General features: G+C 37.0%; 1 protein-coding gene across 1 annotated transcript in view; it reads left to right on the top strand.

The window, feature by feature from the left end:
* LOC131320826 (uncharacterized) overlaps positions 1-20,691 on the top strand; it is a 138,141-nt gene that overhangs the window by 101,666 nt on the left and 15,784 nt on the right. Inside the window, exons 12-14 of the mRNA XM_058351702.1 lie at positions 12,549-12,962; positions 14,554-14,934; positions 15,318-15,731. Of these exons, the coding sequence (XP_058207685.1) occupies positions 12,549-12,962; positions 14,554-14,934; positions 15,318-15,731 (1,209 nt within the window). The remainder of the gene's footprint in view (positions 1-12,548; positions 12,963-14,553; positions 14,935-15,317; positions 15,732-20,691) is intronic.

The raw sequence follows: 20,691 nt of genomic DNA, 5'->3' as shown, positions 1-20,691 counted from the left end.
TATGATATTAATTGCTACTATCCGCTTTTTAATGAAAAGAAAAAGATTCATTTGCTTTATCGTTATCCTGTCATCTTACTTTGAATCTTTAATTTCATGTCGGTTCTTAGACCATGCTTTACATATGAATAGGGTACGTAACATTATCACGGGCAGTTAGATATGCCCCTCTCAACCTCTCTCACGCTATCTCATATACACACACACACACACTTCCCCCCGTTCCTCACACACCATACAAATATAATGAATGGTACTTGTTGTATAACTCAGTATACTCTGTTTTTCCCCCTTTCCAAGTGCAATGACGTCTTTCAAGTCCCCTTTTTTTTGGCGGTTAGGAATTTCTTTTCAGTACATGGAGGACTAGATATTTATGCTGATCATGTCAAATTGTTTCTTGTCCGAAAATGCATGAAAATATTTAGTTTTTTTTTCTAAGCAAAAAGAATTTATTAATTTTTATAAAAAAATTACAAAGATTAAAAGGATCAGGGGCACACCAGTAAAAAGCCACCCGAGACCTAGAAGAAGGCAAGACACCAACTGAAACACCAAAAAACCCAAATAGACTCAACATAAACTAGCCAAAAAAAACCCAAACGAGCCTCATACCCATCCAAACAAAAAAAACCAAGCCACTAATATCTAGTTGATCGACGATAGTCATGGCCTATCTAATTTGTTCTTCAAAGGAATGGTCTGGCAATTTTAGATGGATAACATACAATTTTTTTTTGCATATTATGAAATTGTGTGATGCTATGATTGATCCATTTAACATTTTTCATAGGTACGATGGGCTTATGGGCCTAAAAAAAAGACTTGATTGCTGAAAAAAACCCACATAAAACACATAAGCTATACTTTAGTTAAGAAATAGTACCTTATTATCTACACAAACATGTATCTGGAGAAAATTATACTCAAATGTAGTAGAATTTTCATTTGAAATTCGCATTAATTAGTACCGTGACGTAGTAGTACATCTTTTAAAATTATAAGCTTAGGATAAACTCTATAGTTTTGAAATGGTAGATAGCAAATAGCCATATATTCCTACTCTGCGATTTGCATTAATCTTACTGAATTATCCTTATTCGTTACTTATTCTAGTACTATACAATACTGTCAGGTTGCATGCATATAGTACTCTTAGTTAATTTTTATCTAGATTAGCCTGAATTTTATTTGCCTAAACATGAGCTCGATGTTTTTATGGATCATCTGTTTCAATAGTGCTCATAAATAGATCTATCTGAAATAGTTGCATTCGGCTTTGGACCGTGGGATTAATGCATTCCGTTCATAATAGAACATAGATTAACATATCGTCATCCTTTAATCACCTTTGCTCAAACTTGATAGTGATTAACATTTTCCCTATCGGCTTACTTTCGTATTATTATCAGTCGACATCAAAACTTGGCTATCGTATTTGTCCCAATTGCTCGCGCATTTTGCCAATGAGTAGTGGGAGCTGAACGTGGGTATATTTTTGAAGGACAGTAGTGGGAGCTGAACGTGGGTAGATCTTGGCTTTCATTGTAGAATGAATTTTTTTAGACAACAATATGCTACCTCACAAGTTATTCTAACTTTATCCACAACATAATAGTACCAGACCATGGAGAGAGTTAGAGAGAGAGAGAGCGAGGCAGAGAAGCTACTGAAAGCTTCGATCGATGGTGGATGGACCATTGCAATATGGTTAAAACCTTTTTTGGTTTTAATTTTCTTATTCGACTGAATCGACTCTGGATAATTATTAGTTAAGAATTTAGAGTAACTAGAAAAGATGTGTTAGCTGAAATCTTGATTTTTTCTTTTTGTTTTTTACTGAAAAAGAGAAGTTAAAATATCCTTTTTATTCGAATTAATCTAATCGTAGTTCAACTTCAGACACATATTTGAAAGAATTTTTTTTTATCAAATGCAACTAGAGGGTAAGAAGGGACTGCGGTTATGAAAAAAAAGATTACTGAGTTATAGCCAATTATCATATAGAACCATTTAAGTATTAGTCATCAAAGCCTCTAGGCAAGCTCAATGGGTACTAATACGGTTCTGAATACGGTTCTGAGTTCTAGTAATTTATCAAATAAAATGGAAAATTTGAAACTCCAACAAATATGATGTGTCTTGATATTAGAAGATTGAAAGGTGATTGAATTGATGAATATGTCTTCCGCAGCTCTTCATATTTTGAGACTCGAATCTTGTGCTTCTAAGCCAAGATGGATTTGAGAGCTTCATTGGACCTCATTGTCATTCAATCTCAGTCGAAGATATTGAGCATGGTTGGAGTTAGTACTTGCTCTAAGAAACATTTATAACATACTAGAATGAATCCTCATTTTAATTGATTTTAGAACTTGATTGGACCTCATTGTTATTCAATCATTATTGAATGTGTTGTAAACAACTTTGCAAGTTGCTTCCCCTGCCCGAGAACATTTAGAGATGGTTGGGGTAACAGAGATTCAGGACAAGCAACCACTCCCAGAACCCAAAAAAGAAGTTGAATCCTTGTGCAGACTTGTGGTCATTCCTATTGAGGAGTGTGACCAATTGTTATATGTATTTCCCTCCTATATGCTTCCTCTGAATCTGCAATATTTCCAGATAGAAGAATGTGACGAGTTGGAGGTGATATTCTCAAAGGACCCGAAGGAGGAGAAAGAAGCAATCGACGATGACATCATTGTGTTCCCTCGGTTACAGGTAGTGGGACTTCGGGAATTGCCTAAGCTCAAAAGTTTCTATACTGAAACGCAAGGGTTCTTCTCCCACAAGGTACAAAGGTCCTTACCCTTTTTTACTTGATCATGCATGGCCATGAAAAGCACATAAAAGCAGGCACACATCTATAATCCTGTAGTTTGATTGAAATTAGATAGAGATTTAATCCTTAATTGAGAGCCACTACCACCAGTGTAGCCTGTACCCAACAACATAATGAAGCCACACCACCGCCTTCGACCAACCCACTGTGAGAAACGACAGTAGTTTGAAGGCGTGGTTCAGTTAGGGATGTGGGTAAGCCCAGAGAGGAGGAGGTGATGATGAGAGGTTGATTGTTGCCATTGAAGAGAGAGAGAGAGAGAGAGAGAGAGAGAGGTTATTGACAAAGGAGACCAAACTGTGGGTGGATTGAGTTTCAGATGTGGTAAGAGTGTTTTTGGTTATGGGCCTTGGTCTAGATGTTTATTTGCTAAAAATGGCCCAGTCAAGTAACGATTTTTTATTTATTTATAAATCGAGTAACGATTCTTTAATTGGTCAAAATATTTCATCGCTAGTAAAAAAAAAAATTTGGGGTCTCTGAAGATTTATTCAATGGTTAACTTTAAGATCTTAATATTAGTCAAAATCTTCGAAAGACAGTTTTTTTTTTTGGTGACATTTTCAGAAAATAGTCGAGTTTGAATCACAATTTTTTTACTTTTTGATTCCTCTCATCGAGATAAATTAATAATTTAAAAAAATTTGCTGCAAAACTAACAAATGAGAAAGAAATTAATAAAGAAAAAAATTTTAAAAAGACAAATGGCTTATTAAGCCAAACCAGGCCTTATTGATGGTGTTGGGTTTGGAAAGTGGGTCACTTCAGTGTTGGTATTTCCCTTCCAATTCCATCATAGGATTTTGGCAAATTGGTGATTGGGATGCGTGAGTTGGTGAGGCAACGTCCATGCTTCAGGGGCATTTGAGTCTTCGTTCACTGTGGATTGCCCAAATTAACTACTGCCTCCGTCACTTTAAAAATTATTTTCGTTAATATACTGTGTTTACTGACGTGACAAAATTTTCGTTTAGTACAAATATTCTTATAATTTTATCATTTCACACTTTCAAATTTTTACATGCATAATTTAATTTCGGTAAATTTATCAATTTTGATCTTGGCAAGTATATTTAATTTATTAATATTTTCTCCTTTTATGATTTTATCAGTTTGTACAATTTTTGGTTTTACATGTGAAGTAAAATTCTAATTTTGGTATAGTTTACAAATTAGTTACTGTATTTTGTGAATGATTGTTAGGCCATCAGTGATTTCTGATTGTACGGCTCTAGAAAAAAAAAGACTTCATTGAAAATTTATATTATTTAGTATAGATTTGAAATACTTGATTATTTAAGTAATTATTGTGTATGGAATAGGTTTTTTTTATCAGCAAAATCTTTTATTAAAAACGGGGAGAGGGAAAAGGGGAATCCAATCAAAAGTTGGAAAATACACCAAGTGAGCCGAAGCCCAACCGCCTAAGGTCTAAATAGGTAATTATACCTATTTAATGTTTAAGTTTGAAAACTTTTGATTGAAACTTAATATGGTACGATCTATACATACATACATACGTATACATACATATATGATGATAATAATAAGGGCAATGTATGAATACTATTAGTTTATACGGCTTTGATTTCATAAAATATTACTCCGTAGTGTGAATTTACCAAATGCAATGGAAATTAAGTGCAACAAATATGGCATGGTGTGTCTGGAGTAGCCAATCCAAGAGCTAGCTCTTGCCAAAAATTGGAATTTAGAAGAATGAGAAAGGTGATCGGATTGAGTCAATATATCTTCCATAGCTCTCCAAGTTATGAGACTCGAATCTTATGCTTATGATCATATATAGATGGGTTTTAGCTAGAGTTTAATTGGACCTCATTATTATTCATTCGATCACTAATGAATGTTTTGTACACAATTTTGCAGATTGCTTTTCCTGTCCTGAAAGGTTTGCTTCTTGGTGGTTTAGACAAGATAACAAGGATTTGGGACAACCAACCACTCTCAGAACCAGAAAAAGAAGCTAAATCCTTCTCCGAACTTGAGATCATTTTTGTTTATGCCTGTAACCAATTGGAGTATGTATTGCCCTTCTATATGCTTCCTCAGTTAAAGAATCTGCAAGAACTCAGTATACAGAATTGTACGGAGGTGGAGGTGATAATCTCAAACAACCCAAAGGAGAAAGAAGCCACCAACAACAATGATACCATTCGGTTCCCTCAGTTAAAGACCCTGGAACTCGAGGATTTGCCTAGTTTCAAAAGTTTCATATACAGTGATGAAACGCAGCTCTTGTTCTCTAACAAGGTACAAATTAAGCTCTTTACCCCTTTTTTCTTAATTAATTAATCATGGTCATGGAAAGCACATAAAAGTGGGCGCAATCCTGTAGTTTCATTGCAATTAAAAATTTAAGACTTGATCCGCAATTGAGAATCCCAAATATAGGCAAATTAGTTTATTGAATAAACTTAACTGGAATATTAAAGTAGTCCTATGGTTATTTGTCACGCCCTCGATTTTCAACATAATTAAGTAATACATTTCAATAAAAGAGAAACCTCGCATATCATATACGTTACCCAAAGAGGTTTCCCACCTGTTTAATTTACAAACGAGCCCTTAAGTTTTGATAATTACAACTTTAGTCAAAAGAAAATTCAAAAGTAATTATTTACAAAACCATCTTTAACAAATTGAGATCTTCACAAAGATGATGAAATAACCAGTGATGTCAGCTTCCAAAAGTCTTTTACTATCAAGCACACAATGCATGCAATCTATTGCCCGGCATCAGAACCTGAAAAGAAAGATTTGGTTGAGCTACACTAGCCCAGTAGAAAATTCTAAGCTCAAGCTATATGTAATTTGAATGAATCATACACCGAGAATGAATGAGTATGGACAGATATGCCTATAGTACAAGTGACTACCAACTAGCTGCAAATCATCGCCTAAGAGTCCTAGACTTCACATCAATGTCACTAACCATTTGGTTCTTTAACTAAGTACATTAACAAACTCACGTCGTTCCACATTTGTCTATGATCAAATCAAAACATCTTATTACTCTTTGTACGATAGTACAATCTTTCTCGTGTCCACATTGATCTTCATTAAATCCCTTTATTGCAAAACCTTTCGTTTCCTTTAATCCGGTATTTCCCATCAATCATCACTAGGGTCACCTCGGGTCTAGTTCCCTCGAGCGCAGGGTCACCCCGAGTCTTTTCCCTCAATAACAATAATCAGTTGGGGTCACCTCGGGTCTAGTTCCCTCGAGCGCAGGGTCACCCCGAGTCTTTTCCTCCAATAATATAAATCAGTTGGGTCACCTCGGGTCTAGTTCCCTCGAGCGTAGGGTCACCCCGAGTCTTTTCCCTCAATAACGACCACTTGGGTCACCTTTCACACTTTTCACAATCGACATCATTTCGTAATCAATTTCATCACCCTTTTGATGGTTATACCACTGAATTTTAAGTAATCATTACGTGATTCCACAATTTTACACATTTATACTTCCTCTTTGTTTACATACCCGCATCTTACATGCCGTACTAGGCCCATACATAAAATCCTACAATACTCTGTCCATTAGTTATTCACTTTCATTCTGCTTCCCATTTTCACAAACATCCATTCATTCAATTGAATCCAAAGACCATTTAATCAATCGTATGGTATTATAAGACCAACAATCTACCATATCGCATATACTCAAATACACACATCCTCACCGTACCCCTAAGTACACCCCGTACCTTCGCATACCATATATCAACCCACGACTAGACTCTACGATGCCCGATTATCTAGTTTCTATACTCGGAGTCCATAAAAGCATGTACTAAAGGAATCTAAGAATTTTACGAGTCGAGAGAGAGAACGGATTGCACTACTACTCGTCGAATCCCTAGACATGTTCACTCTAGTCCATTGAATGCCACTCTAAGTGAGAAACGAGTAATACTCACCAAAACACTTAGAAGGATGCGTAAACACACTCATTAGAGTCAATGAAAAGTTTCGACATGCGAGTTGAAGGATATAAAGAAGCAGCTGAAAGATACTGCAGCAGCTCAAAGAAGCAGCTGAAACTCCTGATCTCCTACCGGTAGGCAAGCAAGTCCTACCGGCAGAACTTCAAAACAGAAAGTCCAACATTCCAAATTTATGCTTTACCTACCGGTAGGTAGCAAAACAGAAAGTCCAACATTCCAAATTTATGCTTTACCCACCGGTAGGTAAAGAATTCCTACTGGTAGAAGAGAAGAATTCGGCACTTGACTACCGGTAGGTAAAAAAAGTCCTACCGGTAGAAATTGCAAACAGAAAGTTCAACATTTTGAACGAAACGACTTTGTACTTGGCCTACCGGTAGGCGAACACACTTGGCCTACCGGTAGGCGAACAAGTTCTACCGGTAGGTATTCCGGTAGATGAATACGTTGAGCAGCTTGAGCAGCTTGACCTACCGGTAGGTAAGGAATCCCTACCGATAGAAAGTTGATACGTTGAGCAGCTTTTGAGCTGCTGCTATACGTTTGAGCTGGTTGACGAAATTTCTCAAACGTTCTACCAGTAGGTGAAAAGTTCCTACCGGTAGGGAATCGATTTTCTGGTAAAGTAACAACGTTCTACCGGTAGAAAGGACGGGCCTACCGGTAGGAATCTAGGAAAAACAGACAATTCTGACAGCAACTACGAATTTTCAATCCAAACTTAAACACGACATTACAAACACGATTCATGCACCAAATCACTCATAAAACATATAAAGAGAGGTAGAATTCCCTACCTCAAGTGATTCGATCGAAACCCAAGCGATTGATCAGACCCTAGACTCCGAAAACTTCAAAATCAATCGAATCTCCTCCTCCGAGCGAAACCCACGAAATTTCAAGCTCAACAACGTGAATGGATGAAGGTTTGGAGGTTATTTACCATGGGTTTTGAGTCCGGGTTGGAGAGGGAGAGAGAGAGTGTGTGTGTCGAGAGAGAGGGAGAGCCGAGAGGGAGGGGAAAGAGAGAGATGGGAGAATTTTAATCTCCTACACACATACACACCCTTTTATACTAACACCCACAAATATCGCACTTGCACTCCCTCGATTATCAATTCTAACACATTGACCCCAAATAAAATAAACTCAATCAATTTCACATTTTTCTCAATTTCTAATATTTATGAAACGTTTAAATAATATCCGAAAAATACGGGTCCTTACATTATCACATATCAATCCCACCATATGTCTTAGGTAAAACAACAGAATGTCAAAAATTCTTAACTGGATTAATAAATTTGGTTACACATTTATCATTCCCGTCGTGAATTGTATAATAGATTATTCTCCATGTTTACTAATCCAACAAAATTTTCTTTTGGTACGTAGGCATAATGCATTTATGAATATTCATCACTTTTACAATTTTATCAGTTTGCATTTTTTTGAATTTTCATGCGTAGTAAATTTTTTAATTTTTGATATCTTTATCAATCTGGACAAATGTATAATACCCGATACAACAATTTACCAATTTTATCTAATTCCAAATTTGAGAAATTTCTCAACTTGGCATGTACGTATATTTTTTTTATAGGCAACAGACGTATATTATTTATAGCAACATTGATATCTTTTCGTGGTTTTGATTGTTTTCACTTTTTAATTTTAAATGCTTGGTAATATTATTTACCCCAAAAAAAATTATTATTCATTTTGGCAAACTTATCAATTTCATTAGTTTGTTCAACCCAATATGTTAAACTATCATATTTCTCTATTTACTAATCTCGTGGAAAATTATCTGCTTGTTTGCACTTTCTGATTGGACCTCATCATTATCCAATCACTAATGAATGTTGTTTACACAATGTTGTAGGGTTCTTTTCCTGTTCTGGAAACTTTAAAAATTTAAAGATTTAGATAAAATAACAAGTTTTCCAAGTTCTCCAATTTTTGAGACTCGAATCTCGTGCTTATAAGCAGAGATGGGTTTTAGAGCTTGATTGGACTTAATTACTATTCAATCACTGATGAATATTTTGTAAACAACTTTACAGGTTGCTTTTCCTGTTCTGAAAAACTTGTCATTGTCATTGGATAAGTTAACAAGGATTTGGGACAACCAACCACTCTCAGAACCAGAAAAAGAAGTTAAATTCTTCTGCGAACTTATGGTGATTAAAGTTGATGGTTGTAAGCAATTGGAGTATGTATTGCCCTTCTATATGCTTCCTCAGTTAAAGAATCTGCAAGAACTCAGTATACGGAATTGTACGAAGGTGGAGGTGATAATCTCAAACAACCCAAAGGAGAAAGAAGCCACCAACAATAATGATACCATTCGGTTCCCTCAGTTAAAGACCCTGGAACTGAAGGATTTGCCTAGTTTCAAAAGTTTCATATACAGTGATGAAACGCAGCTCTTGTTCTCTAACAAGGTACAAATTAAGCTCTTTACCCCTTTTTTCTTAATTAATTAATCATGGTCATGGAAAGCACATAAAAGTGGGCACAATCCAGTAGTTTCATTGCAATTAAAAAATTAAGACTTGATCCGCAATTGAGATTCCCAAATATAGGCAAATTAGTTTATCGAATAAACTTAACTGGAATATTAAAGTAGTCCTATGGTTATCACATACCAATTCCAGCATATGTATTAGGTAAAACAACAGAATGTCAAAAATTCTTAACTGGATTTATAAATTTGGTTACGCATTTATGTCATTCCCGTCGTGAATTGTATAATAGATTATTCTCCATGTTTACTAATCCAACAAAATTTTCTTTTGGTACGTAGGCATAAAGCATTTAGGAATATTCATCACTTTTACAATTTTATCAGTTTGCATTTTTTTGAATTTTCATGCGTAGTAAATTTTTTAATTTTTGATATCTTTATCAATTTGGACAAATGTATAATACCCGATACAACAATTTACCAATTTTATCTAATTCAAAATTTGAGAAATTTCTCAACTTGGCCTGTACGTATATTTTTTTTGTAGGCAACAGACGTATATTACTTATAGCAACATATATTGATCTCTTTTCGTGGTTTTGATTGTTTGCACTTTTTAATTTTAAATGCTTGGTAATATTATTTACCCCCAAAAAAATTATTATTCATTTTGGCAAACTCATCAATTTCATTGTTTGTCCAACCCAATATGTTAAACTATCATATTTCTCTATTTACTAATCTCGTGGAAAATTATCTGCTTGTTTGCACTTTCTGATTGGACCTCATCATTATCCAATCACTAATGAATGTTGTTTAAACAATTTTGCAGGGTTCTTTTTCTGTTCTGGAAACTTTAAAAATTTAAAGATTTAGATAAAATAACAAGTTTTCCAAGTTCTCCAATTTTTGAGACTCGAATCTCGTGCTTATAAGCAGAGATGGGTTTTAGAGCTTGATTGGACTTAATTACTATTCAATCACTAATGAATATTTTGTAAACAACTTTGCAGGTTGCTTTTCCTGTTCTGAAAAACTTGTCATTGTCATTGGATAAGTTAACAAGGATTTGGGACAACCAACCACTCTTAGAACCAAAAAAAGAAGCTAAATCCTTCTCCGAACTTGAGAGCATTTTTGTTTATGCCTGTAACCAATTGGAGTATGTATTGCCCTTCTATATGCTTCCTCAGTTAAAGAATCTGCAAGAACTCAGTATACGGAATTGTACGAAGGTGGAGGTGATAATCTCAAACAACCCAAAGGAGAAAGAAGCCACCAACAACAATGATACCATTCGGTTCCCTCAGTTAAAGACCCTGGAACTCAAGGATTTGCCTAATTTCAAAAGTTTCATATACAGTGATGAAACGCAGCTCTTGTTCTCTAACAAGGTACAAATTAAGGTCTTTACCCCTTTCACTTAATCCTGTTGTTTCATCGCAATTAGAAAAAGAGTAGTTGATCCGCAATTAATTGAGATTACCAAATTTATTAGGCAAATTAGTTTATCATGTAAACTTAACAGATGGCCCAAAACTATCTACGGAAATTTTGCCGAGTCAATGAATCCGTAGACCAATTTAATGACTACATTTGTCTCTACATTGCTATTTGGTCTGGATTATTTTTACAATTTTGAAAAGTAGTTCTACGGTTTTCTTTTTTTTTTGGTCAAGCGGAATTTCAAATTAGATTACGAGACAAAGTACCACATACGGGATACAACCATAGTCATGAGGTCCTTAGCCTAAACACAGCGTCTAAAATTAGTCTAGAACCTGCCTGATATTCAAGCGGTCCCTAAGAACAAATTCCCTCAATGAAATGGGCATGTCCATAATGAAAACGAGCTCATCCGTCTGCTCGACTCCCATTCTTGTGAGATGGTCAGCACATTGATTTGCTGAACGATAGGTGTGCTCGATCAAAGTATTGGTCTTGGCCATGATGAAGTGGGCTTCGTTAATGAGCACACTTTGTGGATGATTGCTTGGGTTCCCTTCCTTGATCAGATTGATAGTCGTGAGAGAATCAGATTCGATTATCACGTTCTTAAGACTTTTTTCCAGGATGATCTTCAAACCTGTATAGATGCTCCAAATCTCTGCTTCCAGGCTTGCGGAGAAATGTCACATTCCATAAAAGCCCATGACCCAGTCACCCATGTGACCAATTTCACCATACGTATAAGGTAAACCAACAAAACCAGTAGAAATGCAAAATGTCAAAAATTCTTAACTGGAATATCAAAGTTTCCGGAAATTAGAACCGCTAAAGAAATCAAACTACTCGAGTGTGAGCTCGTGTTTGTTTGTTAAAAACTTATTCAAGATTGGTTTGTTAATGTAACAAATCAAGCTTGAACTTTTTTTTGAAAGTCGTTAAGGTTTCAAACCAAGCGCTTGAACAAGCTACTACTTCTTTCGTTCGTCTAATTATGTATAAAAAAAATTAAGCTACTCAAGATCATCTCATGCTTGGCTTGATTAAAACTCAATTGCTATGTGATAAGGGTTAATTCGTTTTTCCGAAAAAATAGAGAGGAGGAGAGAAGCAAGAAGACTTTTTTTTTAATCGGCGAAAAAGAGAGAAGACGTGTGACTCCCATGATTTTTTCTCGTTGAGATTTTCCGGCCACGTATATCTATGTGTCTTTTGTGTTTCTATTTCATAGGCTCTATTTTCATTTGCCATGTGATTTCTGTGATTGATAGTTTTCAAGTTCTGCAGGAGCTAGAACTATACAATTATTCTTATGATCTATTCTTGGATAGGGGCTAGAACTATACAATTTTATCCCAAGGACGGGGGAATTTCAAGTTTTTACATGCATAATTTAATTTCGGTAAATTTATCAATTATTAACATTTTCTCTTTTTATAATTTTATCAGTTTGTACAAATTAATTAAGCTCTTTATCCTTTTTACTTAAGTTTATGTAGTTTCATTAATTGCAATTAGATCGATAAACAGAACTTGATCAATCTGATTTTTATCAGAGTAAAAAATGTAAAATGCACACATGGGCCTAAACAATGGTGCATATATAACTATTTTGAAAATGCACGGCATTCTAAAAATCACTTATTTTACGTTGTCCCCGTCATAACATTCGCCACAAAGAAATTGTGTGTAAAGGTTTTCTCAAACAATGAGATGATTTATTCATTGTGCAGTGTTGCAGTTGTTTGATAATGTTTGGCGAGTAACCTTTCCATGGACTACTAGTCCCTAATGATTCCTACGTTGAACTACCTTTTAGGTTATTTTCCCCGTGTTGAAGAAACTGAGCATTCGAAAGGTGCATAAAATAATTGAGATTTGGGACAAGCAATCAATAGCAGTGTTAGAAGAACAAGGGTCTTTCTGCCAACTGAAGGATTTGGATGTCTCTGAATGCGAGAAACTGATGCATGTGTTTCCTTCCAAAATGCATTCACCGTTAAAGAATGTGAAAGTGCTACACGTGAGTGATTGTCCAACCATGGAGGGAATAGTTGAATCTGAGGGAGAGATAGATGAAGATGGACTCATAAATGAGGTATGTTTTAGCGAATTGAGTTCCTTGGAATTGTCCAATCTACCAAATCTTGAAAGCTTCTGTACCAAATTGGGGAAGGCGGGCACAACTGAAGGCAACTCTACTATCGATGCACTACCTTTAATCAATGGAAAGGTACATTTGCTTTATCATTATCCTTCTTATATTATGCTTTTTTGCTTTAAAAATTATCATTATCCTCTCTCTTACACACACTTGTATAGAGGCCACACCCCGGATGTAATGAATGGTTCCTGGCCAGTAGGCTTTGTTCTTCTTCTTTTAGTACCCTTACTCTCTAATGTCATCGGAGCCCCTTCCGCCATTGATTTTCTCCTTTTCAAGTTAAATGGCTTCTTTTGAATAATTTTTTAATTTTATGTAGTAATAAATTTCTCTTCAGTCTGCTTTGGACAATATAGTCCCCTTGCGAATGGTGATCACTTTAAGATGGTTCTTGTTTGAGTACGCATTAAAAAACCTTGTTGATCGATATTCATTGCGTATCTAATTTTTATTAAACGGAAGGGGCGACAAGTATTAGTTGGAAGACATACTAAAAAATTGAATGTTATGGAATTTTGTGAGCGGTGATTAAACAAATAGCTAAGAGCATCTCCAATAAGCTCAATAAATTTGGAGCTACTAGTGCTATGGCAATCGGAGTCTTCGGTCGCTGCTGATTGCCCAAATCAACTATTTCTATTGTTGACATCCATCCTCCCCCAATGCTCCTACCAACATCATTTTTTTTTAAACAACAAAATTTTTTACTGAGGATAAACTCGACAATGGGTACATCGAGGGAAAAGAAGAGGGAAAAAGAAAAGGGGAAAGAAAGAGCAAAGAGAACATCCAATCAAAAACATGACACCAGTATTCCTCCCATGTATCTGCATCCTCATCTCATTCTTCCATTTGAGCTGGCTGCAGGTGGGGTAATCAGTTGATTGATTGGAAACTAATTTGTGAGGCTAGAACCAGTTAAAAAAAAAAAATTTCTTCGACAGACTCCTCTCAGGACAGATCATGATCAACATATCCGCATCATTCGACACCATATATGAACACCTCCTTATATATATTTTAATCTCGAAGGCAGCATCATAATGTAGCAAGTATCCAATCAATCCCAAAAGATAACATCATTAATGTTGAAGAACGCCATTTTCGGGTTGTGAAAAGTATATCATCCCCATGTGTTAATTTATTATTCTCCATGTTTACTAGTCTAACGAAATTTTCTTTTGGTAGGTATAATGCATTTAGCAATATTTCTCACTTTTACAATTTTATCAGTCCGCACTTTATCATTTTTCCATGCCTAGTAAATTTATCAATTTGGACAAATGTATAATACCTATAATACAACAATTTACCAATTTTCTCTAATTTCAAATTTGAGAAATTTCTCAATTCGGCATGTATATTACTTTTAGCGACAGGATCACTTTTTGTGGTTTGTTAGTTCGCACTTTCTAATTTTACATGCTTGGTAAATTTATTAATTTTGGCAAACTTATCAATTTCCATTAGTGTGTCCAACGTACCCAATATGTTAAACTATCATATTTCTCTATTTACTAATCTCATGGAAAAATTATCTGCTTTGTGATTTTATCAGTTTGCACTTTCTGATTTTTACATGCTTAGAGATGGGTTTTAGAGCTTCATTGGACCTCATTATTGGAAATCACTAATGAACATTGTGTAAACAACTTTGCAGGTTGCTTTCCCTGTTCTGGAAACTTTAAAATTTAAAGATTTACATAAGATAACAAGGATTTGGGACGAGCAACCACTTTCAGAACAAGAAAAAGAAGCTAAATCCTTCTGCAAACTTACGAACATTTGTGTTGTTGGTTGTGAGGACTTGGAGTATGTATTGCCCTTGTATATGCTTCGTCATTTAATGATTCTGCAAAATCTCACCATAACTGATTGTACGAAGATGGAGGTGATAATCTCAAACAACCTGAAGGAGAAAGAAGCCACCAACAACAATCCTACCATTCGGTTCCCTCAGTTAAAGACCCTGAAACTCGAGGATTTGCCTAATCTCAAAAGTTTCATATGTGGTGAAACGCAACTCTTCTTCTCCGACAAGGTACACATTAAGCTCTTTACCCTTTTTACTGAAGTTTATGTAGTTTCATTAATTGCAATTAGAAAACCAGAAGTTGATCAATCTGATTTTTATCAGAGTGAAAATATAAAATGCACACATGGGCCTAGCAATGGTGCATAACTATTTTGAAAATGCACGGCATTCTAAAAATCACTTATTTTACGTTGTCTCCCGTCAAAGCATTCCCCACAAAGAAATTGTGTGTAAAGGTTTTCTCAAACAATGCGCTGATTTCCTTAAAAAAAAAAAAAAAGAGCTAATTTATTCATTGTGCAGTGTAACAGTTGCTCAATAATGTTTGGCGAGTAACCTTTCCATGGAGTACTAGTCCCTAATGATTCCTACGTTAAACTACTTTTTAGGTTATTTTCCCCGTGTTGAACAAATTGAGCATTCGAAAGATGCATAAAATAATTGAGATTTGGGACAAGCAATCAATAGCAGTCTTAGAAGAACAAGGGTTTTTCTGCCAACTGACGGATTTGGATGTCTCCGAATGCGAGAAATTGATGCATGTGTTTCCTTCCAAAATGCATTCACCGTTAAAGAATCTGAAAGTGCTACGCGTGAGTGATTGTCCAATCATGGAGGGAATAGTTGAATTTGAGGGAGAGATAGATGAAGATGGACTCAGAAATGAGGAATGTTTTAGCAAATTGAGTTCCTTGGAATTATCCAGTCTACCAAACCTTGAAAGCTTCTGTACCAAATTGGGGAAGGCACGCACAACTGAAGGCAACTCTACTATCCATGCACTACCTTTATTCAACAGAAAGGTACATTTGCTTTATCATTATCCTTCTTATATTATGCTTTTTTGCTTTAAAAATTATCATTAGATATCCTCTCTCTTACACACACTTGTATAGAGACCACACCCCGGATGTAATGAATGGTTCCCGGCCAGTAGGCTTTGTTCTTCTTCTTTTAGTGCCCTTACTCTCTAATGTCATCGGAGCCCCTTCCGCCATTGTTTTTCTCCTTTTCAAGTGAAATGGCTTCTTTTGAGTAATTTTTTTTAGTGTAGTAATAGATTTCTCTTCAGTCTGCTGGGGACTATATAGTCCCCTTGCGAACGGTGATCACTTTAAACTAGTTATTGTCTGAGTATGCATTAAAAAATCTTGTTGATCGATATTCATTGCATATCTAATTTTTACTAAACGGAAGGGGCGACAAGTATTATTTGGAAGACATACTAAAAAAATTGAACGTCAGGGAAATTGTGAGCGGTGATTATACAAATTGCTAAGAGCATCTCCCATATGCTCAATAAATCACTTATTAAGGTGGGTGGCTATTTGCCAACTAGCTTTTAGTCCAATGATATTTTTTCACCGACGGGCGTGAATGCTTGGTGGATTATAAGAACGACAAGCCAAGCAGTTCGGGGTTCCTACCAAAATAGTCATTCATGAGCAGGCCATTGGAACAGCGACCGTGTAGAGACCCGTATTTTCAAAAAAATCGTTTAAAGGTTTATTAATGTTAGACTGTCGAGTAAATGTGAAATTTGTTGAATTTATTTGATTTGGGGTCAATGTGATAGGATTAAAAGTGGAGGGAGTGCAGGTGTGGTTGGTGTGTGTGTCCTAGTATATATGTGTGTGTGTGTGAGGGTGTAGGTGATCAAAATCCCCAACCCTCTCTCTCTCTCCTCCCGATCTCTCTCTCTCAGCTCTTCTCGTTCTCTCTCTCTCTCTTAAATTCTCACACTCTAACACCCTAAAATACCTCGAACCCACCTCAATCCGCCGCAAAGTTCTCGCATTCAAGTGTTATAGAGCTTGGAAATTCGTGGGTTTGAGCTCGGAGAAGAGTATTCGGATGATTCGGAGTTTTCGGAGCTAGGGCTTGCTTGGTTGGGCTTGGATTTCGTTCTTCGACTTCGAGGTAGGGATTTCTCACAACTATTATATGTTTATGTGTTGATTTGGTGTTTGAATCGCACCCTAGATCATTGGTTTTGTTGTTGGAATTGTTCTGGTGAAATCTGAAAATCGTGCACTGAAAACCCAAGTCCTACCGGTAGGAGTTTTGGCCCTACCGGTAGAAACGCTGTCCAGTAGAGTCATTTTCGTGAAATTGTGGTCTCCTACCGGTAGGAAAATGTGTCCTACCGGTAGGAAATGAAAAATTCAGCATTTTGGCAAAACTTCGAACGGGCATAACTTTTTCATCCAAACTCCGTTTTGGGCAAATTTTATATCGAAATTCATGTACCGGAAATTTACTTTCCAATGGTGGTGGTCTCGTCTCCTAATTCTTAACGAATAAGATTTGGTAGCCAAAATAAGATGGATATGTTCGTATATGTTGCAAAAATCCTTTTCCTTAGAATCGTTTGGGTGAGGCACGGGTGTTCTTAGGTTCTCCTGAGTACTAGTTGAATGAGTTGACGAGGCTAGTGGTATGTTTAACGCTTGGTAGTGGTCATTGGGTTCCGTATGAGTCGCTTGACACCGAAACGAGGGTTTAGAGGATATAAGGAATATAGGTGGGCGAAGGTTATATGTGTTGACATACGATGTGAAAAACGAACACGTAGAACACTCTTTTGAGTTAAACAACGCTAGGCGTGGACACGCGAGACATTTCTTTGTGTTTGATATGTGGCATACCTCTTGCGTAACTTATACGATTTTACGAGTTGCAAGGTGAAAATCTATGAATCGTTGTGAGAGAATATCTTTTGATATGTGAGTGCTTGTATGGTGATAAGAAACTAATAACGTGATGATCGCGATTTGATTGAGATGAAGTTGTTCGTACCACATCTTTGTGAGTAAGTCTTTGTTGTGAATTCATTATATGTGATTGAGATGAATGGTTGAGTTGTGAGGTGTGTTGGAGGAATTGTGGTGCGGTGACTTATACTACGTGATGTGATTTAGTTCCTTTAGTGAGGAAGGTATTTGTAAAGAGTAGCGGGGCTCCATAAACAGCCCGGAAAGAGCACTGGCTTATGACGTGTGATGTGGGATTGCAAGAGTGATGTATGTGAGTAAACGTAAGGGTTTGTTTGATGAATGTATGAGAGAAATGATTGATTGTCGAAACAACACCATAGAGTCATGTATCAACAGGTTCTTTTCTTTAAACGTGTGACGTTATGACTAAAGTGAAGTCGAAGGGCGGATAGAGTATTCGGAATAGGGTGTTGTGGTTAGCCTATAGTCTTGATGGATAGTCACGGTACTTCATTTATGTCGTCGATATTGGGACAATCACTAATCATGTTTTGTTTCTACTTTGAGATACCTTACCTTGTCTCCGTTATTCATTCTACCCGTCATCCCATTTGCATATAATGGTTGTGTAGATTTCTCTGCTGGGCTAGTGTAGCTCAACCTATCATTTTTCAGGTATGAACCCGGAGCAGTAACGTAGAGCGAAGTGCATGCATTCAAGTGATATTCTCGAAAGAGGTGGTAAAAGAGACCTATGGACATTTTGATAAAACGCATTTTGGGAATGTAATGGAACCTAAATTTTATTTTTATTTTTTTATTTTATGATGTAATATATTCAAACTCTTGGAGTTGGATCTGTAATTTAATGATTAGGACTTGGTGAACTCTTTTGGGGTATTATGTAAGATAATGTGAGGGGTTTTATTTATGAAAAGCTATCTTTATTTATGTTGAAAATCGAGGGCGTGACAACTTGGTATCAAAGCATAAGTTTAGAATACCTCGAGACCGTGGGGAGACTTTGAGTCTCATGGGTTCAAAAAAAAATATTATTGCATTGTGACATGACTTATGTGCTATTGAGTGATTGATATGTATCCAACTATGTGGCATTGCATTTATGTTACCGTATAATGGCGTAGAGTTGTTAGATGGGATTGGTGGAGTTGGAGATTCGCAGTGTATTCCTTTGTTGATGATCTTTTCATTGTTTCTTTGTAGTGAGATGCCTCCAAGACCTGAGAATAGGCGGGGTAGGATTGGGAATCCGAGAATGGGAGCAGGACAGAATCAGCTTGCTAGGGATATTGTAGCGGCACTTGCGGCAGCTAATCTTTTGCAACCACCTCCTAGGGATAACGCGGACAGTCGGGCCATAGTAGCCATGAGAGAGTTTAGCCGTAGAAATCCACCTCAGTTTGATGGGGAGAGTAGCGACCCCCTTGTGGCCGACCATTGGCTTTCACAAATTCGTAAGATCTTCAATGCCCTTAAGATTACGGAGGACGACCTATGGGTGAGTATAGTAGCTTGTCAACTTACCGGTGAGGCGAACAAGTGGTGGGAATCTGTTTTAGGAGTAAGGAGAGACGCTAGGAGGGCGGCTGGAGTTGCAAATCAGGAAATTGAGCCGGTTGAGGAAAGTTTGACTTGGGCTGAATTTGAGACACTTTTTGAAACCAATATTTTCCAGAGTCGTATTGCGAACAGCTTAGAAACCAATTCGAGAGGTTAGATCAAGGTGACATGACCGTTTCAGAATATGCCACTAGGTTCCAAACCTTGTCCCGTTTTGCGCCAGAGTTAGTTGCAACCGATGGTAGGAAATGTAGGCGTTTTGAGAAAGGGTTATGTCTGTCTATCAAGAAGTTTGTGGTAGGTCAACGAATTGAAAGGTTTTCTGACATTATCGAGTGTGCTAGAAGTATTGAGTATACGGAGGAAATACCAGAGGAGGCGAAAGTGCGGGAGTCGAGGAAACAAACCATTAGCAAGAACATATCTATAGAAACATCTGGGAGCCAAGGCAGGAAGAGACAAAGAGATCAATTTTGGTCCACCTCGAGCCAACATAGTTCAGAACCACCTAATCTTTCCAGAACGTCAGGAGTTCCGTCGGGATCAACAATTGTGTGTTATCGGTGCCGCCAGTCGGGCCATCGTGCAGTAGACTGTCCTCAGGAGAAGGAATATCATGGTCAGAGACCACCTCGGGTTTGCTATCGATGTCGTCATCCGGGGCACTTAGCGGTAGATTGTCCACAATCGACAAGCAGAGGGAGCGTACAAAGACCCACGGGGTCGGGTCATGCGTCTCATACCGCGTTGCAAGGTAACGTGAATTTATATGTTATGTTGAGATTACTTATGCGTATACAAAGTGCTTAATTGCCAAATGATTGTTATTATGAAGTGTATGGTCTATTCTAGTGTTGGATAGCATTGCAGAGTTGTCTCTATGAACTTGTCTGATAAAATCTAAGTGTTGTGACAACTAGACTAATGGGATGAAAATACTCAAAATTGATAAAATGAATAGAAATCGTGCAAGGTCTTGTGGGATTGAAATGAACTAAATTACTATTGGGCTTCTTAGAGCCACGAGTTATGAAGTTTGGGCACTAAGTGAGCCCGTGGTTGTATTGGGTACTGTGTGAACCCGTGATGGTATTGGGCACTGTGTGAGCCTGTGGTATTTTGGGCACTATGTGAGCCTGTTGTCATATAGGGCACTGTGTGAGCCCGTAGTGTGCTGGGTACTATGTGAGCCCGTACTATATTGGGCACTGTGTGAGCCTGTGGTATTTTGGGCACTATGTGAGCCTGTTGTCATATAGGGCACTATGTGAGCCCGTAGTGTGTTGGGTACTATGTGAGCCCGTACTATATTGGGTACTGTGTGAACCCATTGTATTGGGCACTATGTGAGCCCGTGGTTGTATTGGGTACTGTGTGAGCCCGTTGATGCGTAGATGTGTTCGATGATGTGTAAACCATTAATTCGTACGGTGGGTTTGCAACTGGTTAGTCTATTATGGTAATT

This window comes from Rhododendron vialii, chromosome 3a, assembly GCF_030253575.1.
Source record: "Rhododendron vialii isolate Sample 1 chromosome 3a, ASM3025357v1".
Classification (NCBI taxonomy): Eukaryota; Viridiplantae; Streptophyta; class Magnoliopsida; order Ericales; family Ericaceae; genus Rhododendron; species Rhododendron vialii.
The sequence above is the reverse complement of the archived record's forward strand: the minus strand, read 5'-3'. Positions and strand labels throughout refer to the sequence as shown.